This window comes from Tupaia chinensis, unplaced genomic scaffold (genome assembly GCF_000334495.1).
Source record: "Tupaia chinensis unplaced genomic scaffold, TupChi_1.0 Scaffold000542_1, whole genome shotgun sequence".
Lineage (NCBI taxonomy): Eukaryota > Metazoa > Chordata > Mammalia > Scandentia > Tupaiidae > Tupaia > Tupaia belangeri.
Window position 1 is genome coordinate 415863 of NW_006160055.1, and position 16445 is coordinate 432307.

General features: G+C 46.0%; 1 protein-coding gene and 1 long non-coding RNA gene across 2 annotated transcripts in view; one reads left to right on the plus strand and one right to left on the minus strand.

The window, feature by feature from the left end:
- Nucleotides 1-15404, minus strand: part of CXCR2 (C-X-C motif chemokine receptor 2) — a 17451-nt gene extending 2047 nt beyond the window's left edge. The window contains 5 exon segments of the mRNA XM_027775312.1: nucleotide 1; nucleotides 3-194; nucleotides 5116-5160; nucleotides 8160-8242; nucleotides 15386-15404. The exon segment at nucleotide 1 is cut by the window's left edge and continues 2047 nt beyond it. Of these exon segments, the coding sequence (XP_027631113.1) occupies nucleotide 1; nucleotides 3-169 (168 nt within the window). The 5' untranslated portion in view covers nucleotides 170-194; nucleotides 5116-5160; nucleotides 8160-8242; nucleotides 15386-15404.
- Nucleotides 4896-9186, plus strand: LOC114009480 (uncharacterized). The gene is made up of 3 exons (XR_003550887.1): nucleotides 4896-5206; nucleotides 5387-5622; nucleotides 8894-9186. It is a non-coding gene; the product is annotated as an uncharacterized LOC114009480 (long non-coding RNA).
- Nucleotides 15405-16445: the final 1041 nt, after the last annotated feature.

Genomic DNA, 16445 nt, shown 5'->3' on the forward strand with positions numbered 1-16445 from the left:
GCAGTAACACCAGGGCGTAGACGACGACCACAACATAACTGTTGACTTCCAGGAATTGTGGCCGGCATGGGGCAGAGTCTGGTAGAATAGAGGGCAGGTCAGTGCTGTAACTGTAATTACTAAAATCTTCGTCTTCAATGCCAAAATCGTCCCAGTTAAATTCTTCCATTTTTGAGGTAAACTTAGGTCTTGGCCTGTGGAAAAAGATGGAGGTTACTACACAGTAAATTCTCCCCAGATTATTGCCCATCCACCTGAGAAACTGAGATAAGAAGTGTTCTTTGCATTTGCTTGGATGTTATGTGGAAATAATTTTCACTTCAAGTTTATGAGTGGTATGGGCTCCACATTTGTGAGATGAATTTAGTAGTAAATGGTACATTTGATGAAAAGACTATATAGTTCCCTTCAATATCAGAGAACGGTCCTTTTTTTGAATTTTTAAAAAAGAATCCTTTCCTTAATTTTATTTATAATTATTATTATTTTTGATTTGACCAGAGCGAGACACCCAGAGATAGAAAGCAAGAAAGCAAGTTACCAGGTCTGGGACTCGAACAGGTCAGCCATGTGGGAGTCCAGTGCCCCTAACTACCATGTCACCTGCCAGCCTGAGTTTTTTAAATTATTATTTCATACATTTGATTGTTAAACATCATTTTGTTGTAAAGATAATTTACCCAACATGAAATACACCTTAGACCAATCCAGTCAAGAATACTACGCATTATCATCAACAGGTAATAAACCATTACTGTGTTCCACAAATGCCTTGCTTCTCTATTTTTCCCCCTAATTTCCTTCCCTGTACTCTTCCCCTCTCCCACCCTCCTTCCACATTGCAGAGAAGGGTTCTTAGCATTATCCATGACATTTCCATCAGCAAACTTTGTTGAAACGTCCCTCTGATGATCCCGACAGAACCTGTGGTCCTGGATCCCTTATGAGAGGGCATCTTCAGCTGTTGAGGCTGATTTAACATTCCGAAACTTGAGAAGCCATTCAGTTCACAATATGGGCATTAGGTAGGCAACCAATTGGGTTGTACCTCAGAGATCAAGGTCTGACCATGAACCTGAGAGGGGAATTGCTTTATCCAACTTTCTGAAAGTTATTTTGAGGAAAGTATTCTGGAAAAAGGATTTGAGTGATAGCGGCACAAAGTTTCAGAAGACTTGAGCTGAAAGAAAATTTACCTAGTTAATACATTCAAATGTTTCTCTTTGGGGAAGGAGGCCTAATCTGGGAGTATTGGTGTAGTTTGAAAAAGTATATTGAAAATGATAAGCAGGGGTGTGACTGAGTCTCACCATGGGTGGAAACATAACAGATTCCTTGGGGGACTCTGGGCAGCTATCGCTGCAATGCAGGCATGAGTAGAGTAAGCCATATGCTCACTGAATAAGAGGGCGGGGTAGCAGGGAGTAAAGACGGATGGTGGCTTTCTAGTCCAGGGGGACCCTTTTTGCCCTGCATGTACATGGCTTCATCTATCCCAGCCTCCTCTGTTCCCCCAGACATAGTCTACCTTGTGGGCTCTGCCCTTGCTACAAGGATGGCAGAGATACCGCTTCTAGGGGACCCCTACGTGTGGAGGACTGGCTACTGCCACTCTGAAGCATTAGCTTAGTTTTTCAAAGTAGACTAAAGTAAATCAGCTACCAAAATAGCTTCCTTCTGAGCCACAAAATCAGATCCCCAGAGTTTTCACTTCTTCATAGCAAGGTCTGATCATCCTATGGTCATGTTCAAGTCTATAACCTACCCCCCAAATGAAACTCAGGGCTAGAGAAGAACCAGGAAATAAAAGTCCCAGGGACCCCTCACACTCATTAGGGTGGAAATAATAATAAATAATAATAATAATAATTTATAATAGTAATAATAGCAAAGTTTGGACAATAACAGCGTGGGTGAGGATGTCGAGAAATCAGAACCCTTACATTGTTGGTAGGGATGTAAAATGGAACAGCTATTTTGCAAAAGCTTAGCATTTTCTCAAAAAAGTTAAACATAGAGTTACCATATGACCAAGCAATTCTAATTCTAGGCATATATCCAAGAGAGATGAAGACATATGTCCAGACAAAAACTGGTATCTGAATATTCATAATAGCATTCGTCTTACAGCCAAAAAGTGGAAACAACCTGAATGTTCAGCTGATGAATGGAGAGACAAGCTGAAGTATACACACATGGTGAACGTTACTCAGCCAGAAGAAGGAAGGAAGGACTGATGCACAATACCACGGGGATGAACCTTGACAACGTTTTTTTTTTTTTTCTTTTCCAGAGAGATTTTTGCTATAGGGTGTGTGCGCTTGCCAGAGACACACAGAGGGACAGAGACAGGGAAAGTGATTTCTTTCTTTCTCGCTGAGAAATCACTTTCCCTATCCCCTGTCTGTCTCTGTCTGGCAAGTGGACACACCCTATAGCAAAAACCTAAAAAAAAAAAAAAAAAAAAAAAGACACACACACACACAAACAAGAAGATTGACCAAAGAGTGAAAAGTCTTGCAAAACAAATACAGACATTAAAACAACAATGACAAAAGTCCTAAGACGGTTTTCTGTTTAATAGAAGGCAGTCTCTGTTATTGCCAATTATATATAGTAATAAAGAAAATGGAATATGATTAAGTGAAACTGAGAAAACAATGCCCTTCACACTCAAGAGTGATAAAACACTTAGCCTTTATCTTTCCAGGAAGGTATTACTTGCTCCCCTACGTGACAGGGGCCAGATAAATTGTCTTCCCGTATGTCAAGACAGGGACCAAAGATTCACTCAGTTGGTGAACCCTGAGGATGTGGAGAAGAGGGCAAGGTGCTGTCTAGTCAGGAGGATGGGGAGGCAGGGGAGAGGTGAGTAGCATGGCCGGCTTGGCCAGTGTGTATAGCAAGATCTGAAAGAAGTCGCTATCTCTGCAGTCCCATGATCAAGGGCAAGTTTGCTCAGGGACCTGAGGTTCTGTCCAGTGAAGTCATGGGGTCAAGGGCTAGTCATCTCTGAGAGCAGATGATCCACAGATGGTCTTGAGGGAATAAGTGTCTGGGGGAAGACCCATGACTACAGAGAGAGCAGAAGCACAGCTGTGAGAAGACAGGTGGGGGCAGCTGCAGAAGGGGCTTCTGAGAAGGCAATAGCAAGCGCAGAGTGCACTCCAGGTAAATCCTCACTCTGGATGATCCCATGCTCAGCTGTGCTGGAGGTGGGCTGGAGGCCATAGTGAGCCCAAGGACCAGCATGAGGTACCTGAGAGAGACCACACACGTCAGGGCAGAAAGTGGGGAACTCGGGAAAGACAACCAGGACAGGCCAATGACCTTCAGCCCCTGTGGTGGCAGAGCGGTGTTCGTTGTTGGTGTGTGTGTGTGTTTCCTTAGATAGGTTTTTTTCTATAGGGCACATGTGCTCACCAGAGAGACAGAGAGAGACAGAGAGACAGAAAGTGAGAAATCACCCCCTGGGGGGATGGCCATGCTGCAATCTCTTCTCCTCTGTTCTCTCAGGATTTGGGGCATGCATGCACACCTACCCAGAGAGTTTTAAGGTGCCAAGTCTAGGGCTCTAATCGCAGTTGTCTATGTGGGAGTCCAATAGCACAAGCATTATGCCACTTGCTGGTCCCACATTGGTTTTTTAATTTGCCAAATTCTAGAGAGGATGGATTGGTGGTTAGAAAGACAGACTAAGAGAAGAGAGATGGCTTCTCTGAGGTCTGCTCTGTGCTTCCCCATCACACGATCTCCTTTGGTTGTTACAAATACTGGGTGGTTGGAAAAGTCACGACACATTTTGCATAGAAACAGAAAAATATGTCATGACTTTTCTGACAGCCCAATAGGTACAGTTAGCCTCCATTTCCTGGTGAGAAGACTGGGGCCCAGAGAGACTCAGCCACCAGCCTGTGGTCACAGAGCCTGTAAATGGTGCAACCGGGATTCCAACTAGGTGTAAATGGTTGCACTTGGCTTGTTTCAGTTCACAATCCTGTTTCTTAGAAACAACAAGCAAAAAGAAACCACACCTTGTAAGTTAAATACATTTGGAAGCTAAGTTCTTGAGATTTCATGAAGTCAACCTATATATAGTTCACTCGCATCACTGGATTTTTCATGCATTGCTTTTTGTGTTATTCCTTAGGCCTAGAATGAAAGAAACAGCCCTTTCAGGAGTGAGGCACTGGCTAGCTCCTCCTGAGACCACCTAGTCACATTCTTGGTGACTAGGTGGGAGCTTCTCTGATTCAGTGATATCAGCAGTTCAGAAATTGTATAGAGGTGACTTCTAATTCTAATCTGTTACATGAAAATACTAGAGAATGGATAATATTTATAAGATTCTAAAAACATAAGGCAGCCATTTTTTTTAAAGAGAGATTTCTGCTATAGAGCATGTGTGCTCACCAGAGAGAGAGAGAGAGAGAGAGAGAGAGAGAGAGAGAGACAGAGAGAGACAGAGACAGAGAGACAGAGAGACAGAAAAACAGAAAGCAAGAAGTCCTCTCCCAGGGGGGATGGCCATGGCACAATCCCTTTTCCTCTGCTCTCCTCCCAGGATTTTGGGCATGCACATACATGTGCCTGGCATGAGTTTCAAGCCTCTGGGTCCAGGACTTGAACTGCAGTCAGCCATGTGGAAGTCTAGCAATATAACCATTATTACATTATCTGCTGGTCCCCAAGGCAATCTTTTAAACAATGACAACAATTTAAAGCAACTATTTTAATTTAATTCCAGGAATCTTTGTCTCTAAATAAAATCCATAATTATTTGCATTTAATTTAGGGAGATAGCATCAACAGTGTCTGCCTTGTCCCCAGACTGAATCCCAGCCAAAGCAAGGAGGGCAGGCTGCGTCTGAGAGGCTACCAGGCTAAGGGAAGTGGTGGGTGCCACCCACCTGAGTGGTAGTTGGAGAGGGTGGTAGGGAAGGAGGCAGAGGTTCTTTTGGAGCAAAGGGAGCCTATAGTGAGAGAATGAACAGACCTAGGGGTATGGGTTAGGGACCCACCAAGAGGCCTGGGATAAATGCGGGTTGGGTGTCAAGGGAGACAGGGAATAGAGATATTCTAGGTGGTAGGGAAGGTGGGGGTTCCAAGACTTACCAGGATGCTGGGCTTTTCACCTGTGGGACACCTCCAGGAGGGCAGCTGTGACCAATGAAAAGGCAATGGTGGTGAGAACACAGTGGAGGAAGTGAGTGGATTAGATTGCTCAATTCAGGGGTGGAGCTCCTGAGGGTGTGGGATGCTTTTGATAACTCTGGATAATTAATTCTCAGGTCAGCTCTTGGATACATAGCCATTTTATGGACTCACAGAGTTCAAATTGAGCAGGGATCTGTGGGGTTTTCTAACCAGTCTTCCCATTTCACAGATGAAGAAACTGAGGCCCAGACAAAGGGAGTGGTTTGCCCAGAACTACCTGGATTTCTCTCATCCTTGCTGTGATCTCGGCAACCCTGGATCCTTCAGCTGTCCTGACCCTCCCCACACTCCAGCTGCCTCGGCTTCCCTATCTTAGCCATCAGCAGCTCTGCGGGTCTTGAATGTTTCTCATGTGTCAAGGGAAAGCAACGCATGAGAACAACAGAGATGGAACTTAAGCTTCTGGTGAGTCTGGTTCTAGCTTTCCTCCCTGGTCCTACTGCCTCTGGTCTCCACCCCTCCTGCCTTCTTCCCACTTCTTGTCTTTCACCTCACTCCCCAGCAACCTGCCCTGACCGTGAGCCTCTCTTAGGACATTGCTATTCTTTTTGGCTTACGTACTTGGCATTGGGTCTGAGGACCCTGCCTCTGCAGTAGAGCCAAAGATCCTCTGACCTGGAAGAAAGCCTTTTGGTAAGAGTACAAGTCTCATCCAAGTCCAAACATTTTTTTTTTTTTTTGGAGACGTTTTCGCTATAGGGCACGTGCGCTCGCCAGACAGGCAGAGAGAGACACAGAGACAGAAAGCGAGAAATCACCCCCCGGGGGGGATGGTCACGATGCCGCAGTCCCTTCTCCTCCATTCTCCTCTCGGGATCTTGGTCATGCACGCACACACGCCCGGTATGAGTTTTAAGCCACTGGGTCCGGGACGCGAACCGCGGTTGACTACGTGGGAGTCCAGTGACATAGCCATTATGCTAACTGCTGGTTCCCCAAACAGATTTTTGAAAACAGCATTGAGTGACACCGAGAATGTATTTTGTCCCATTGATTGCGCATGAAAGGACTAATTGCAGGTAGAGCTGGGAACCCGAATTCCTTGCTTCTTCCTCGCTCCCTCCCTTCCTCCATCCCTTCCACTGTTCTTTACCCAACCTCTTGCTCCTGCATCCCAGGGCCCAGAGGGTACCCAAAGCTGCTGCTTGCCCCAGGGAAAGCGCCTTTGAGTCTGTTTAGCAAGTACTCCTCAGTGCTGATGGCCTCTCTCTCCCGTGTTGGTGAAAAATGCAATGACACCTGGCCAGCTGGTGCTCAAACCCAATAGAGGCTCATTACACACGGAGAGGGGCAGATGAGAGCAGTGGCCTTTCCTTTCCGAGTCTCAGTTTACTCATCTGTAAAAAGGGACTGGTAGGACCCAACTTACCAGGTTGTGCTGAGGATGGAATGAGGGATTACCTGTAAAAGTACAATGTTAGTTTTTGTTGTTGTGATCATTGCTATTGAAATAGTTGGGACCAGCAGGTGGTATGGTGATTAAAGTGCTGGTCTCCCCCTGTGGTCAATCACGGTTCGAATCCTGGACCTGGAAGCTTGCTTTCTCACTTTTCCTCTCTCTCTTTGTTCAAATTAAAATAATAATAATGATGATGATGGATAAACTTAAATTAAAATTCTAAAAAAAACAATAGTTTATTAACTAGGACATACTGTCTCCCCCACTGTATCCCCAAATCAAGGGAAAGCAAAAGTCTGCTTTCAAGGCTGACTTTGATGTAGACCTTAATTTGCTTCGACCTGGATAACATATTAGCCTTCTGCTGAGTGGTTACTGGGTTCTAGCTTTGGAGCCAAGTAGAATTTGTATCATTTAATCCTCACGACAGCCCCATGAGGTAGGCACTTTCAGGATGAGGAAATGAAGACTACTCTGCGATGTTAAGCAACTTACCTTGAGTGACACAGCTAAAGTGGTTTTAGGCAGCTTTAAAACTTTTTTTTTTTTAAAGAGAGTTTTTTTGCTATAGGACACATGTACTTGCTGGAGACACAGAGAGAGACACAGAGAGAAAGTGAGAAATCACCCCCCTCCCCAGAGGGGAAGGCTATGGCACAATCCCTTCTCCTTCATGCTCTTCTTGGGATTTGGGGCACACATGCACACACACCTGGTATGAATTTCAAGCTGCCAGGTTTGGGTCTTGAACCACGGTCAGCCATGTGGGAGTCTACCTCCTTGACTACTATGCCATCTGCTGGCTCTAAAATCATTTTTAAATCTGCTCTCAAATCTTGTGTTCTGTCCACTGTACAAGGAGCTGGATCCCAGCTTTGGGATTCTGAACTACTCTGGGTACTTCTCCGTCTCACAAAATCACACCTGAAGAGATAGACAGGGGAGCCGAGATTGGACACTTCCTGTCAGTCCACCTCTTGATTTCATCCCCATTGAGCTCACTATATATATTTATATATACACACGCCTATGTAGGTGTCGTGAATAGAACCTGGCCTCCAATCCTGTTTCCTCTCTTACTGGTTTTTCTTCTCTTACTGGTTTCTTCCCTTACTTACCCAGGTCGCTTACTTCTGGAGCTGGATAAGTCATTTCTCTGTGGGCCTTAGAGAACGGGGAGACTGTTAGAGGTCTGTCCTGCCTAGTGTGGTAGCTACTAGTCACATGTAGTGATTTAAATTTAAACAAATTAAAAAATAGGAATTCAGTTCCTCGCTTGTGCTAGCCAGGAGTGAGCTTACCGAGCATTTTAAGTGCCCAGTAAGCACTTAGGATAGTGACTACCACGTTGGACAGGGCAGATAGAGACCATTTCACAGAAAGTTCTTCTGTAGAGCATGAGGCAAAGACTGAGTTATATTCAAGTCTGAGGTTTTGAAAGTCATCACCCCAGTTCTCAGGAGCCTCAGAGGAACCGAAGTCTCCAGTTCCCTTCTGTCAGAAGCAAGCCCCAAGCAGCCCTAAGACTGAACGGCCCACCTACCTGCCGTTGCTGCTGCAGGAGTTGCTGATATTGGAGTGGTGGCTGTCACTCGAGCTGTGACTCAAGGCTTGGTGCAGTCTGAGCTGTTGGACAGGGGAAAAAAAGTGAAGCAGACTTGATGGGGCAACTTCTGACCCAGGCTTGTTAAGGGGGAAATCTAAGAGGCCCACCAGGGGAGGTGTTCCTACAGAAGAACAATAAGGACTAGGACTCTGACCCTAGGCCAAGGTCTTTCCCCCGCCCCCCCAGGTAATTCTAGGATAAGCTCTGGATTTTTTTTTAATGCCTTCCTGCCTAATGGCGTCTGGAGAAGCCTGCCAGTCTGAAGGTGCAGGTTTGCCTAGGTCATCTGCTGTCTCTGAGTGTTTTGAACTTGCACCTCCTGTTTAAAGAAGGAAGATACAGGATTCCAGCCTCCCCATTGCACACACACACACACACACACACACACACACACACCCGCCCGGTGACAGACTTGCCTGAACTTGAATGCAGTTTCTTCCTTCCATCAGGGACAGCGTGACAAAGTGTCCCTCTTTCCATTTCTGGGGAATCCCTGCACTTGACTACGTGGGACCCACCGCCTCGCTCATCCTTCGGGCTTCTGCCTCCTGTCCTTTCTGTCCCTCAAATGGTTCTTCCCCTTTGGCTCCTGAACTTGCTTATGTCTCTCTTACCCTGTCTCTGTCCTAGGACCCCTTAACCACTACTCTACCAGGTCCTCTTTTTTACAGGCAAATGTACTGAAAAAGGGGCAGTTAACGCTCTCCACTTCCTCACCGTCTGCTGCTCGACAAGCACGCTGCAGCCAGCTTCCTTCCTACCGCTGGCTGAAACAGCCGTTGCCAAGATGGTCAACCACCTCTTTCAGAAGCAAGTCTCCAGCAGCCCTAAGACTGATCAACTCACCTACCTGCTGTCGCGAATCCGTCATTTCACTGCGGGCCTTGGTCATCGGCTAAAGCCAGCTTTAATAGAGTAATAAAAATAAAGCACCCATATGATACAGAGGACAGACAGCACCCGAGCCTGTCAGGGAAGGCTGGAGTCTCTTTTCATTCCTCTGTCCACGTGTATATTTCCCCAGAGGTAATTACTGTCCACAACTTGCGGAGTGCACATCTTTTCAGATAGCTCGCCATGCAAAGGCCTAGCGTGTTGTCCTTAATTTAAAAAAATTATTTTTACTAGTTACGTTGTCCTGCTCCTTAACAATATAGCATGGACCTATTCCACATCAGCGCGTAGATCCCACTTATTCTTTTCGATGACCACATCATAGCCTGGTAGGGATGCATCATGATTTATTTGGTAATTACCTTCTAGATGAATATTTAGGTTCCTACTGTGAGCATCCTCGGCTGTAGGTCTTTGGGAACTTGTGTGAGTATTTTTTCAGCTTAAGTATACTTTTGCTGGATGATATTGATGCACATTTAAATTGCACTAAGTACTATCAAACTGCTTCTCCAAAACACTGTCAGTTTACTCTCCCATTATCAGTTTTTTTCTTTTCTGCTTTTTTTGAGTGAGATTTTTTTTTCCTTTTTTTTTTTCAGTTTTTTTTTATTTTATTTTTTTATTTTTTAGAAGAGGTTTTTGCTATCGGGCGCATGCGCTCGCCAGACAGACAGAGAGTGTCAGAGAGATAGAAAGAGAGAAATCCTCCCCTGGGGGGTTGGCCCCGCCACAATCCCTTCTCCTCCATTCTCCTCTCAGGATCTTGGGCACGCACGCACATGCGCCTGGCATGAGTTTAAGACACCGGGTCCGGGACTCGAACCGCGGTCGACTATGTGGGAGTCCAGCAACATAGCCATTATGCTAAGTGCTGGTCCCTTGAGCGAGATTTTTGCTATAGGGCATGTGTGCTTGCCAGAGACAGAAAGTGAGAAATCACCCCCTGGGGGGCCGGCCACAAGGGTTTGGTGGCAGTCCTTTCTCTTTCATTCTCCTCTTGGGATTTTGGGTACACAGGCACACGTACTCTGGCTTGAGTTTCAAGCCACCAGGTCCAGGTCTGGGACTCGAACTGTGGTCAAATACATGGCAGTCCAGTGTCATAACCACTAAGCCATCTACTGGTCCTCCATTATCAGTTTATTTTTTTTTAATTGTGTATATTGTTATTATTATTATTTTTAAAAATTTGACCAGAGCAAAATTCCAGGTTTAAGACTTGAACCACAGTCAGCCATGTGGGAATTTAGCGCCTTAACCACCACACCACCTGCTGGCCCTCTGTTGTCAGCTTCTTAAAGGGCCTCTTATCCTGTACATTCACTATAAACATTGTATATATTTTATACAGTCTTTTTTTTTCTCCAGGCAGGTAGATAGTAGAAAATGATATCTCATTGTTTGATTTGTATTTTTTTTTATTGCTGGGCTGGTGAGATCAAATGTCTCTTCCTTTTGCTATTTGTATTTTTCTTTTGTGAATTACGTTTTTTTTATCTGTTTGCATTGAATTGTCATTTAGTCATTGATTAGTAGGTACTCTTTATATAACTTAAGATTATTACATTTTGAATATTTGTCAATTATGTTAAACCATCTTCTCTCAGGGTGAGGAAGTCTTATCTTACTTGATCTGTACATCACTGAATTCCACAAATCCATTCTTGTCTTACTTTCCCTATTCTCTCTTAGTCTCATTTTGCTTTCTTTTTCATTCCATTCTTCAGATATGGATGTTCCTTAGAGCCTTTCTTAGTCTTCTCTTCTCATTTTACCTATGCTCCTGCTTGCATGGCTTCTGCTACCACCTGATATGCAGGTATTTCTCATACTTATTCTCACCAACCTGCTTCTATTCCCACACCCCCGACAGGGCACATGTACTTGCCAGAGAGAGACCAAGAGAGAGAGAGTGAGAAATCACCTCTTAGGGAGGATGGCCACGCTGCAATCCCTTTTCCTCCATTCTCCTCTCAGGATTTTGGGCATGCACACACATGTGCGTGGTGTGATTTTCAAGCCACCAGGTCTGGGACTCTAACTGCGATTGGCCACATGGTAATCCAGCACCTTAACCACCATACCACCTGCTAGCTTCTCTTCTAAGCTCTAAGCTCTGACTCTTGAAGTCTCCTGAGATCTCTCAGGTGCTACAAACTCAGTATGTGAAAACCGATGTCATTGGCTTTCCTGACCTGTGTCCTCACCTCACATATTCCCACACCCATGCCTCTACCTAAGCTGGATGCACACTCTCCCCTCACCTCATGGTCCCCCCTTTCTTCCTCTCCCTAACATTGTTCTTTTTTTTTTTTTTTCTGGAGAGGGTTTTTTTTTGTTTTGTTTTGTTTTTTTTTTTTTTTTTGCTATAGGGCCCATGCGCTCGCCAGACAGACAGAGAGACAGAAAGCGAGAAATCACCCCCCAGGGGTGATGGCCACGCCGCAATCCCTTCTCCTCCATTCTCCTCTTGGGATCTTGGGCACGCATGCACACGTGCCCGGAGTGAGTTTTAAGTCACTGGGTCCGGGACGTGAACCGTGGTTGACTACGTGGGAGTCCAGCGATATAGCCATTACGCTAACTGCTGGTCCCCCCCTAACATTGCTCTTGACTATTTCCTCCTCGTCAGCTTCACTGACAGTGTTGGACGATCCTTCATTCTCGGCTACAGCAACAGTCTTGCAATAGCTGTGGGCTCCGCAGTTGGCCTGAGTGAGGATCCCCTTACTACGTATGGGCTTTGGGCAAAGGATGTAATCTCCCTGAGAAGAGATGCTTCATCATCTGTAAAACGGGGGTAATCAGAGCACCGACTATGTAGGGTCGTTATGTGGGTTAAATGAGTCTGAATGTATGAAGCACTTAGAGCAAAGGTGGCACCATGCTTTTTCTCCTTCTCTTCTCCTCTTAAATGATCTGTCTCTGCCTCAAGTTTTCACTCCACTCACTGCCAGGATGATCTTTCTAAAATATGATATATATATATATATATGTAGTTTTTGCTATAGAGTGCATGCGCTTGCTGGAGAGAGACAGAGAGAGAAGGAAAGTGAGAAAGCACAGAAGCATTCCCTAGAGGAGATGACCACACTATAATCTCTCCTCCTCCACTCTCCTCTTGGGATTTCGAGCATGTACACACACACACACCTGGTGTGTTTTTCAAGCCCACTGGGTTCTGGGACTCAAAACACCCAGCTGGCCATGTGGGATCCAGCTGTCTTAACAACCATGCCACTTGGCTGGCCCCTAAATTACGAATGTGTTTTCTTCTTAAAACCCTTCAAGAATCCCCATTGCCCTTGGGTAAAGTCAAACTCCTGACCTGGATACCTGGCATGCCTCCCTCTGACCCTGTTACTTCAGGCCACCCCCTCAGAACCCTTGACTTCAGCCACTGGGAACGACTTGTGGTTCTCCAAGGAACTGTTCTGACTCCCTTGGGATCTTGACACACATTTCTCTTTTTCTTGGGATGTTCTTCCCCAACTTCTTGGTCTGGCCAATTTTCTCTTTTCTTTCCAAACTTAGTCTAGGTTTTATAACCCGTCATGCTGGGCTGCTTCCTTTCCACATCGTGAGGTTCTTTTTTTTTGGAGAGGTTTTCGCTATAGGGTGCGTGCGCTCGCCAGACAGAGAGAGACATAGAGACAGAAAGCGAGAAATCACCCCCCAGGGGGGATGGTCACGCTGCAGTCCCTTCTCCTCCATTCTCCTCTCGGGATCTTGGGCACGCACACACACGCGCCCGGCTTGAGTTTTAAGCCATCGGGTCCAGGAAGCGAACCGCGGTCTACTACATGGGAGTCCAGCGACATAGTCATTACGTTAACTGCTGGTTCCCACACATTGTGAGGCTCTTGAAAACAGATATTTTACATATCAGAGATGTTATATGTATCAGAGAATTTCAAAAAGTTTGTGGAAAAGTAGAATGAAAGTATGAGTTATTTTGGTGCAAAAACATTTTGAAATTCATGCATGGTTCATGGCTTTTTTTTTTTTTTTTTTTGAGAGATTTTTGCTACAGGGTGTGTGTGCTCGCCTGAGAAACAGAGAGAGACAGAGAGACAAGAAGTGAGAAATAATCCCCCACTGGAGATAGCCACACCACAGTCCCTTCTCTCTCATTCTCCTCTCAGGATTTTGGGCATACACGCACATGTGCCTGGTGTGAGTTTTAAGCCACTAGGTCCGGGACTCAAACCTTGTTTCACTACATGGGAGTCCAGCGAAGTAACCCTTACACCCTGTGCTGGCTCCTCATGCATTTGTGAAAAGTAGTATGTATTTTTCACGAAATGGGGAGGGTCTTCACAAAGTTCATAGAAAATGTGTATTAAGGGGCTCACCCCAGCATCAGTGGTTAAATGATGTGCATCAGAAGCTGGATCCTACATTGACCAGTCGTGGTGGTTTGAATCCTAGCCCTGATTCTCTTTCCTCTCTGGTGAGTGAAAAAGTCCTCTGGTGATTAAAAAAATGTGTTTGTAATGAAACTACGCATGGATTTAAAATAATTTTTTAATTGTCAGAGGGCATGTGCACTTGCCAGAGTGGGGGGGAGGAGAGAGAGAGAGAGAGAGAGACTTTCTGTGTGAGGAGCACGGTCACGCTGCAATCCCTGTGTCCCCTTCTCCAGCCCACCAGGATTTTTGGCATGTGCGCACAGGAACCAAGGTAGTTTTCAAGCCCCCGTGATGCTGGGACTAGAACTGGGGTCAGCCATGTGGGATCTGGTTTCCCTTAACCACCAGGCTGTAGGACAAGATTTCAATTTTTTTTTTTTCGTTTTTGCCATAGGTCACCTGCATTTGCCTGAGAGAGGAGAGATAGATAGAGACAGAGAAAGGGAAAATGAGAAATCACCTCCAGAGGGGATGGCCATGCTGCAATCCTTTCTTTCCCGTTCTCCTTTTCTGATTCCGGGCATGCATGCACATGCACCCAGCATGATTTTCAAGCCACCAGGCCTGGGAATTGAACCATGGTTGGTCATGTAGGAGTCTAGGGCCTTAACTACCATGCCACCTGCTGGCCCCTAGATTTCAGGGTTTTTTTGCACCAAAATAAACCAGTACCTTAATTGCATTTTTCCACGAACTTAGTGAAGTCTTCTTGTGTTGATCTCTGTATCCCCAGCCACTCACACTGTTTGGCATATCATAGGTGCATAATACATCTTTGTGGAGCCCTTAAGGAACTGACAAAGTTTGGGGAGATGCATACACATTGGAGTACCTTCTTTATATCTAATTAGGAGAAATAAATCCGTTGCCCAAATTTCCCAGGGACTCCCAAACCTGGGAGCATCGGTAAAGTCCCATCTGGTAACAGCCCAGAGTGCAATGGCTTAGGTCCTGTCTGCTCATGCAGGTGTGTCAGCCCCATGCAGCGCTCCTCAGGGGTTTAGAGGGGTCTTCTGGGGGCCTCTCCTATGTGCTGCTCTGGGCACTGCTCTTACTGAATACATGCCTTGGAGTGACTGCTGAAAGACTGGTGCCCTTGCAGTGCCAGACACTGGGGTGGCCCATGGTGACGTTTGTGGAACTCTGTGCTAGAGGGTCCCAAAGTCTAATGAACTCTTCTGGGTTCCTCTTTGTTTATTTATTTTTATTTATTTTTATTGCTAGAGAGTATGTGTACTTCCCAGAAAGAGGGGACAGAGAGATAAAACACTCCCCAGTGGGGTGCCCCTTCTCCTTCATTTCTCCATCCTGTTGGGAATTTGGGCACATCTGGGCATGTGCCCAGTGTGTTCTTCAAGCTGCTGGGGCTGGGATTTGACCCACTTGGTCGGCTATATGGGATCCCACTCCCTTAACCACTAGGCCATGGGGGTTCTGGGTTCTTCTAGACCTTTTTTGCTCTCTGTCGAGCTTGGTGGGGACTCTACGGGGTGGTGTTGAGCTAAGGGCTCGTTGTCAGTGTGGCCCATTCTTTTTGAAATTGGGAAGAGAAAGTCAAGTTCCCTCATTCCTGGTCCCTGGTTCCTTTTGGATGAAATTCTCTTTCAGGAACATCTCGCTTCTTCTTAGAAAACAGGCTTCTGCTAGCCACTCCTCTCCCACCCCAATTCATTCATCAGGAAGGTTTGAACTCCATGCTGAAATTCGTGCTGGAATATCATTTCTTCTCCTATAATAGGAAGCCTGCTTTAATAAAAGCGGTGTCTCATCTCCAGAGAGAACAGCTACCCTTTTTAGGGGCAATTCTACTGTCCTATTGCTCTGGAGCACCCACTTCCTCCCCCACCTTGTTACCGTGTTCACGAAGGAGAAGTTGTCACCAGCTCTCCAGGGCAGAAACTGTTGTTGCAAAACTCTTGCTCCATGTGAAGCCAGTGGGATGCAACTTTGGGTGGCCACAGGCTCAGGTCAGAGTCACAGGATTGCCCAACTGCTACAGAGGCTCATAAGGCAGAGGAACGGGGACCACATGAGTGCCTGATCGGGGCACAGAGTGTGCCCTAGAGCCCGGGTGGGCAGCTGATTGCCTCGACATAGAGTCAAGCTCCAACTCCTTCTGAAACAGTATTCTCGGAACTACCACAATTAGGTGCCAGGGAATGACACAGAATTTGTGCAAGCCTTCTTGATCTTATGCCACGTTTTATAATCACCAGTGACTGTCTTTACCAAAGTTTGGGGGAGCAAACACTGCACAGAATCACCTGGACTCAGCCTCTCCCTCCAGACGCTCACAGCCTGGGACTGATCAAGTCACCATAGTGGCTGGAAGGAGGGGACAGAGAGACCCTCGCCCTGTTCCTCTCCTCTCCTGCCCACCTAACCCACTTACCCGATGGAACACCTGGGATTCTCAGCACTGCTGATGAGAGGGCACATTATACAGCCTCTTTGGGAAATAGTTAGACTTTTAAATTTTTTTAGAATTATTTTCTTTAACTTTATTTATTTACTTATTTTAATTTGAACAGAGAGGGAAATAGAGAGAGGAGAGAGAGAGAGAGAATAAGCCATCAGGTCCAGGACTCAAACTGTAGTCGGCCATGTGGGAGTTCTGTACCCTTAACGACCACGCTACCTGCCGGCCCCAACAGTTTCTTAATATATATATATATATATTTCAAATTGCCAGAGGGTGTGTGCAACTTGCCAGAGAGATGTGGGGTGGAGGAAGAGGGAGAGAGAGAAAGCACTCTCCCTGTGGGGAGTGGTCATGCCTTTACCCCTTCTCCATTTTTCCACCCCGTTAGGATTTCGGACACACACATACATGTGTATGTGCTTTTCAAGCTGCTGGGCCTGGGATTTGAACCGTGACTGGCCATGTGGGATTTGGCTTTCCTTAGTTACTAGA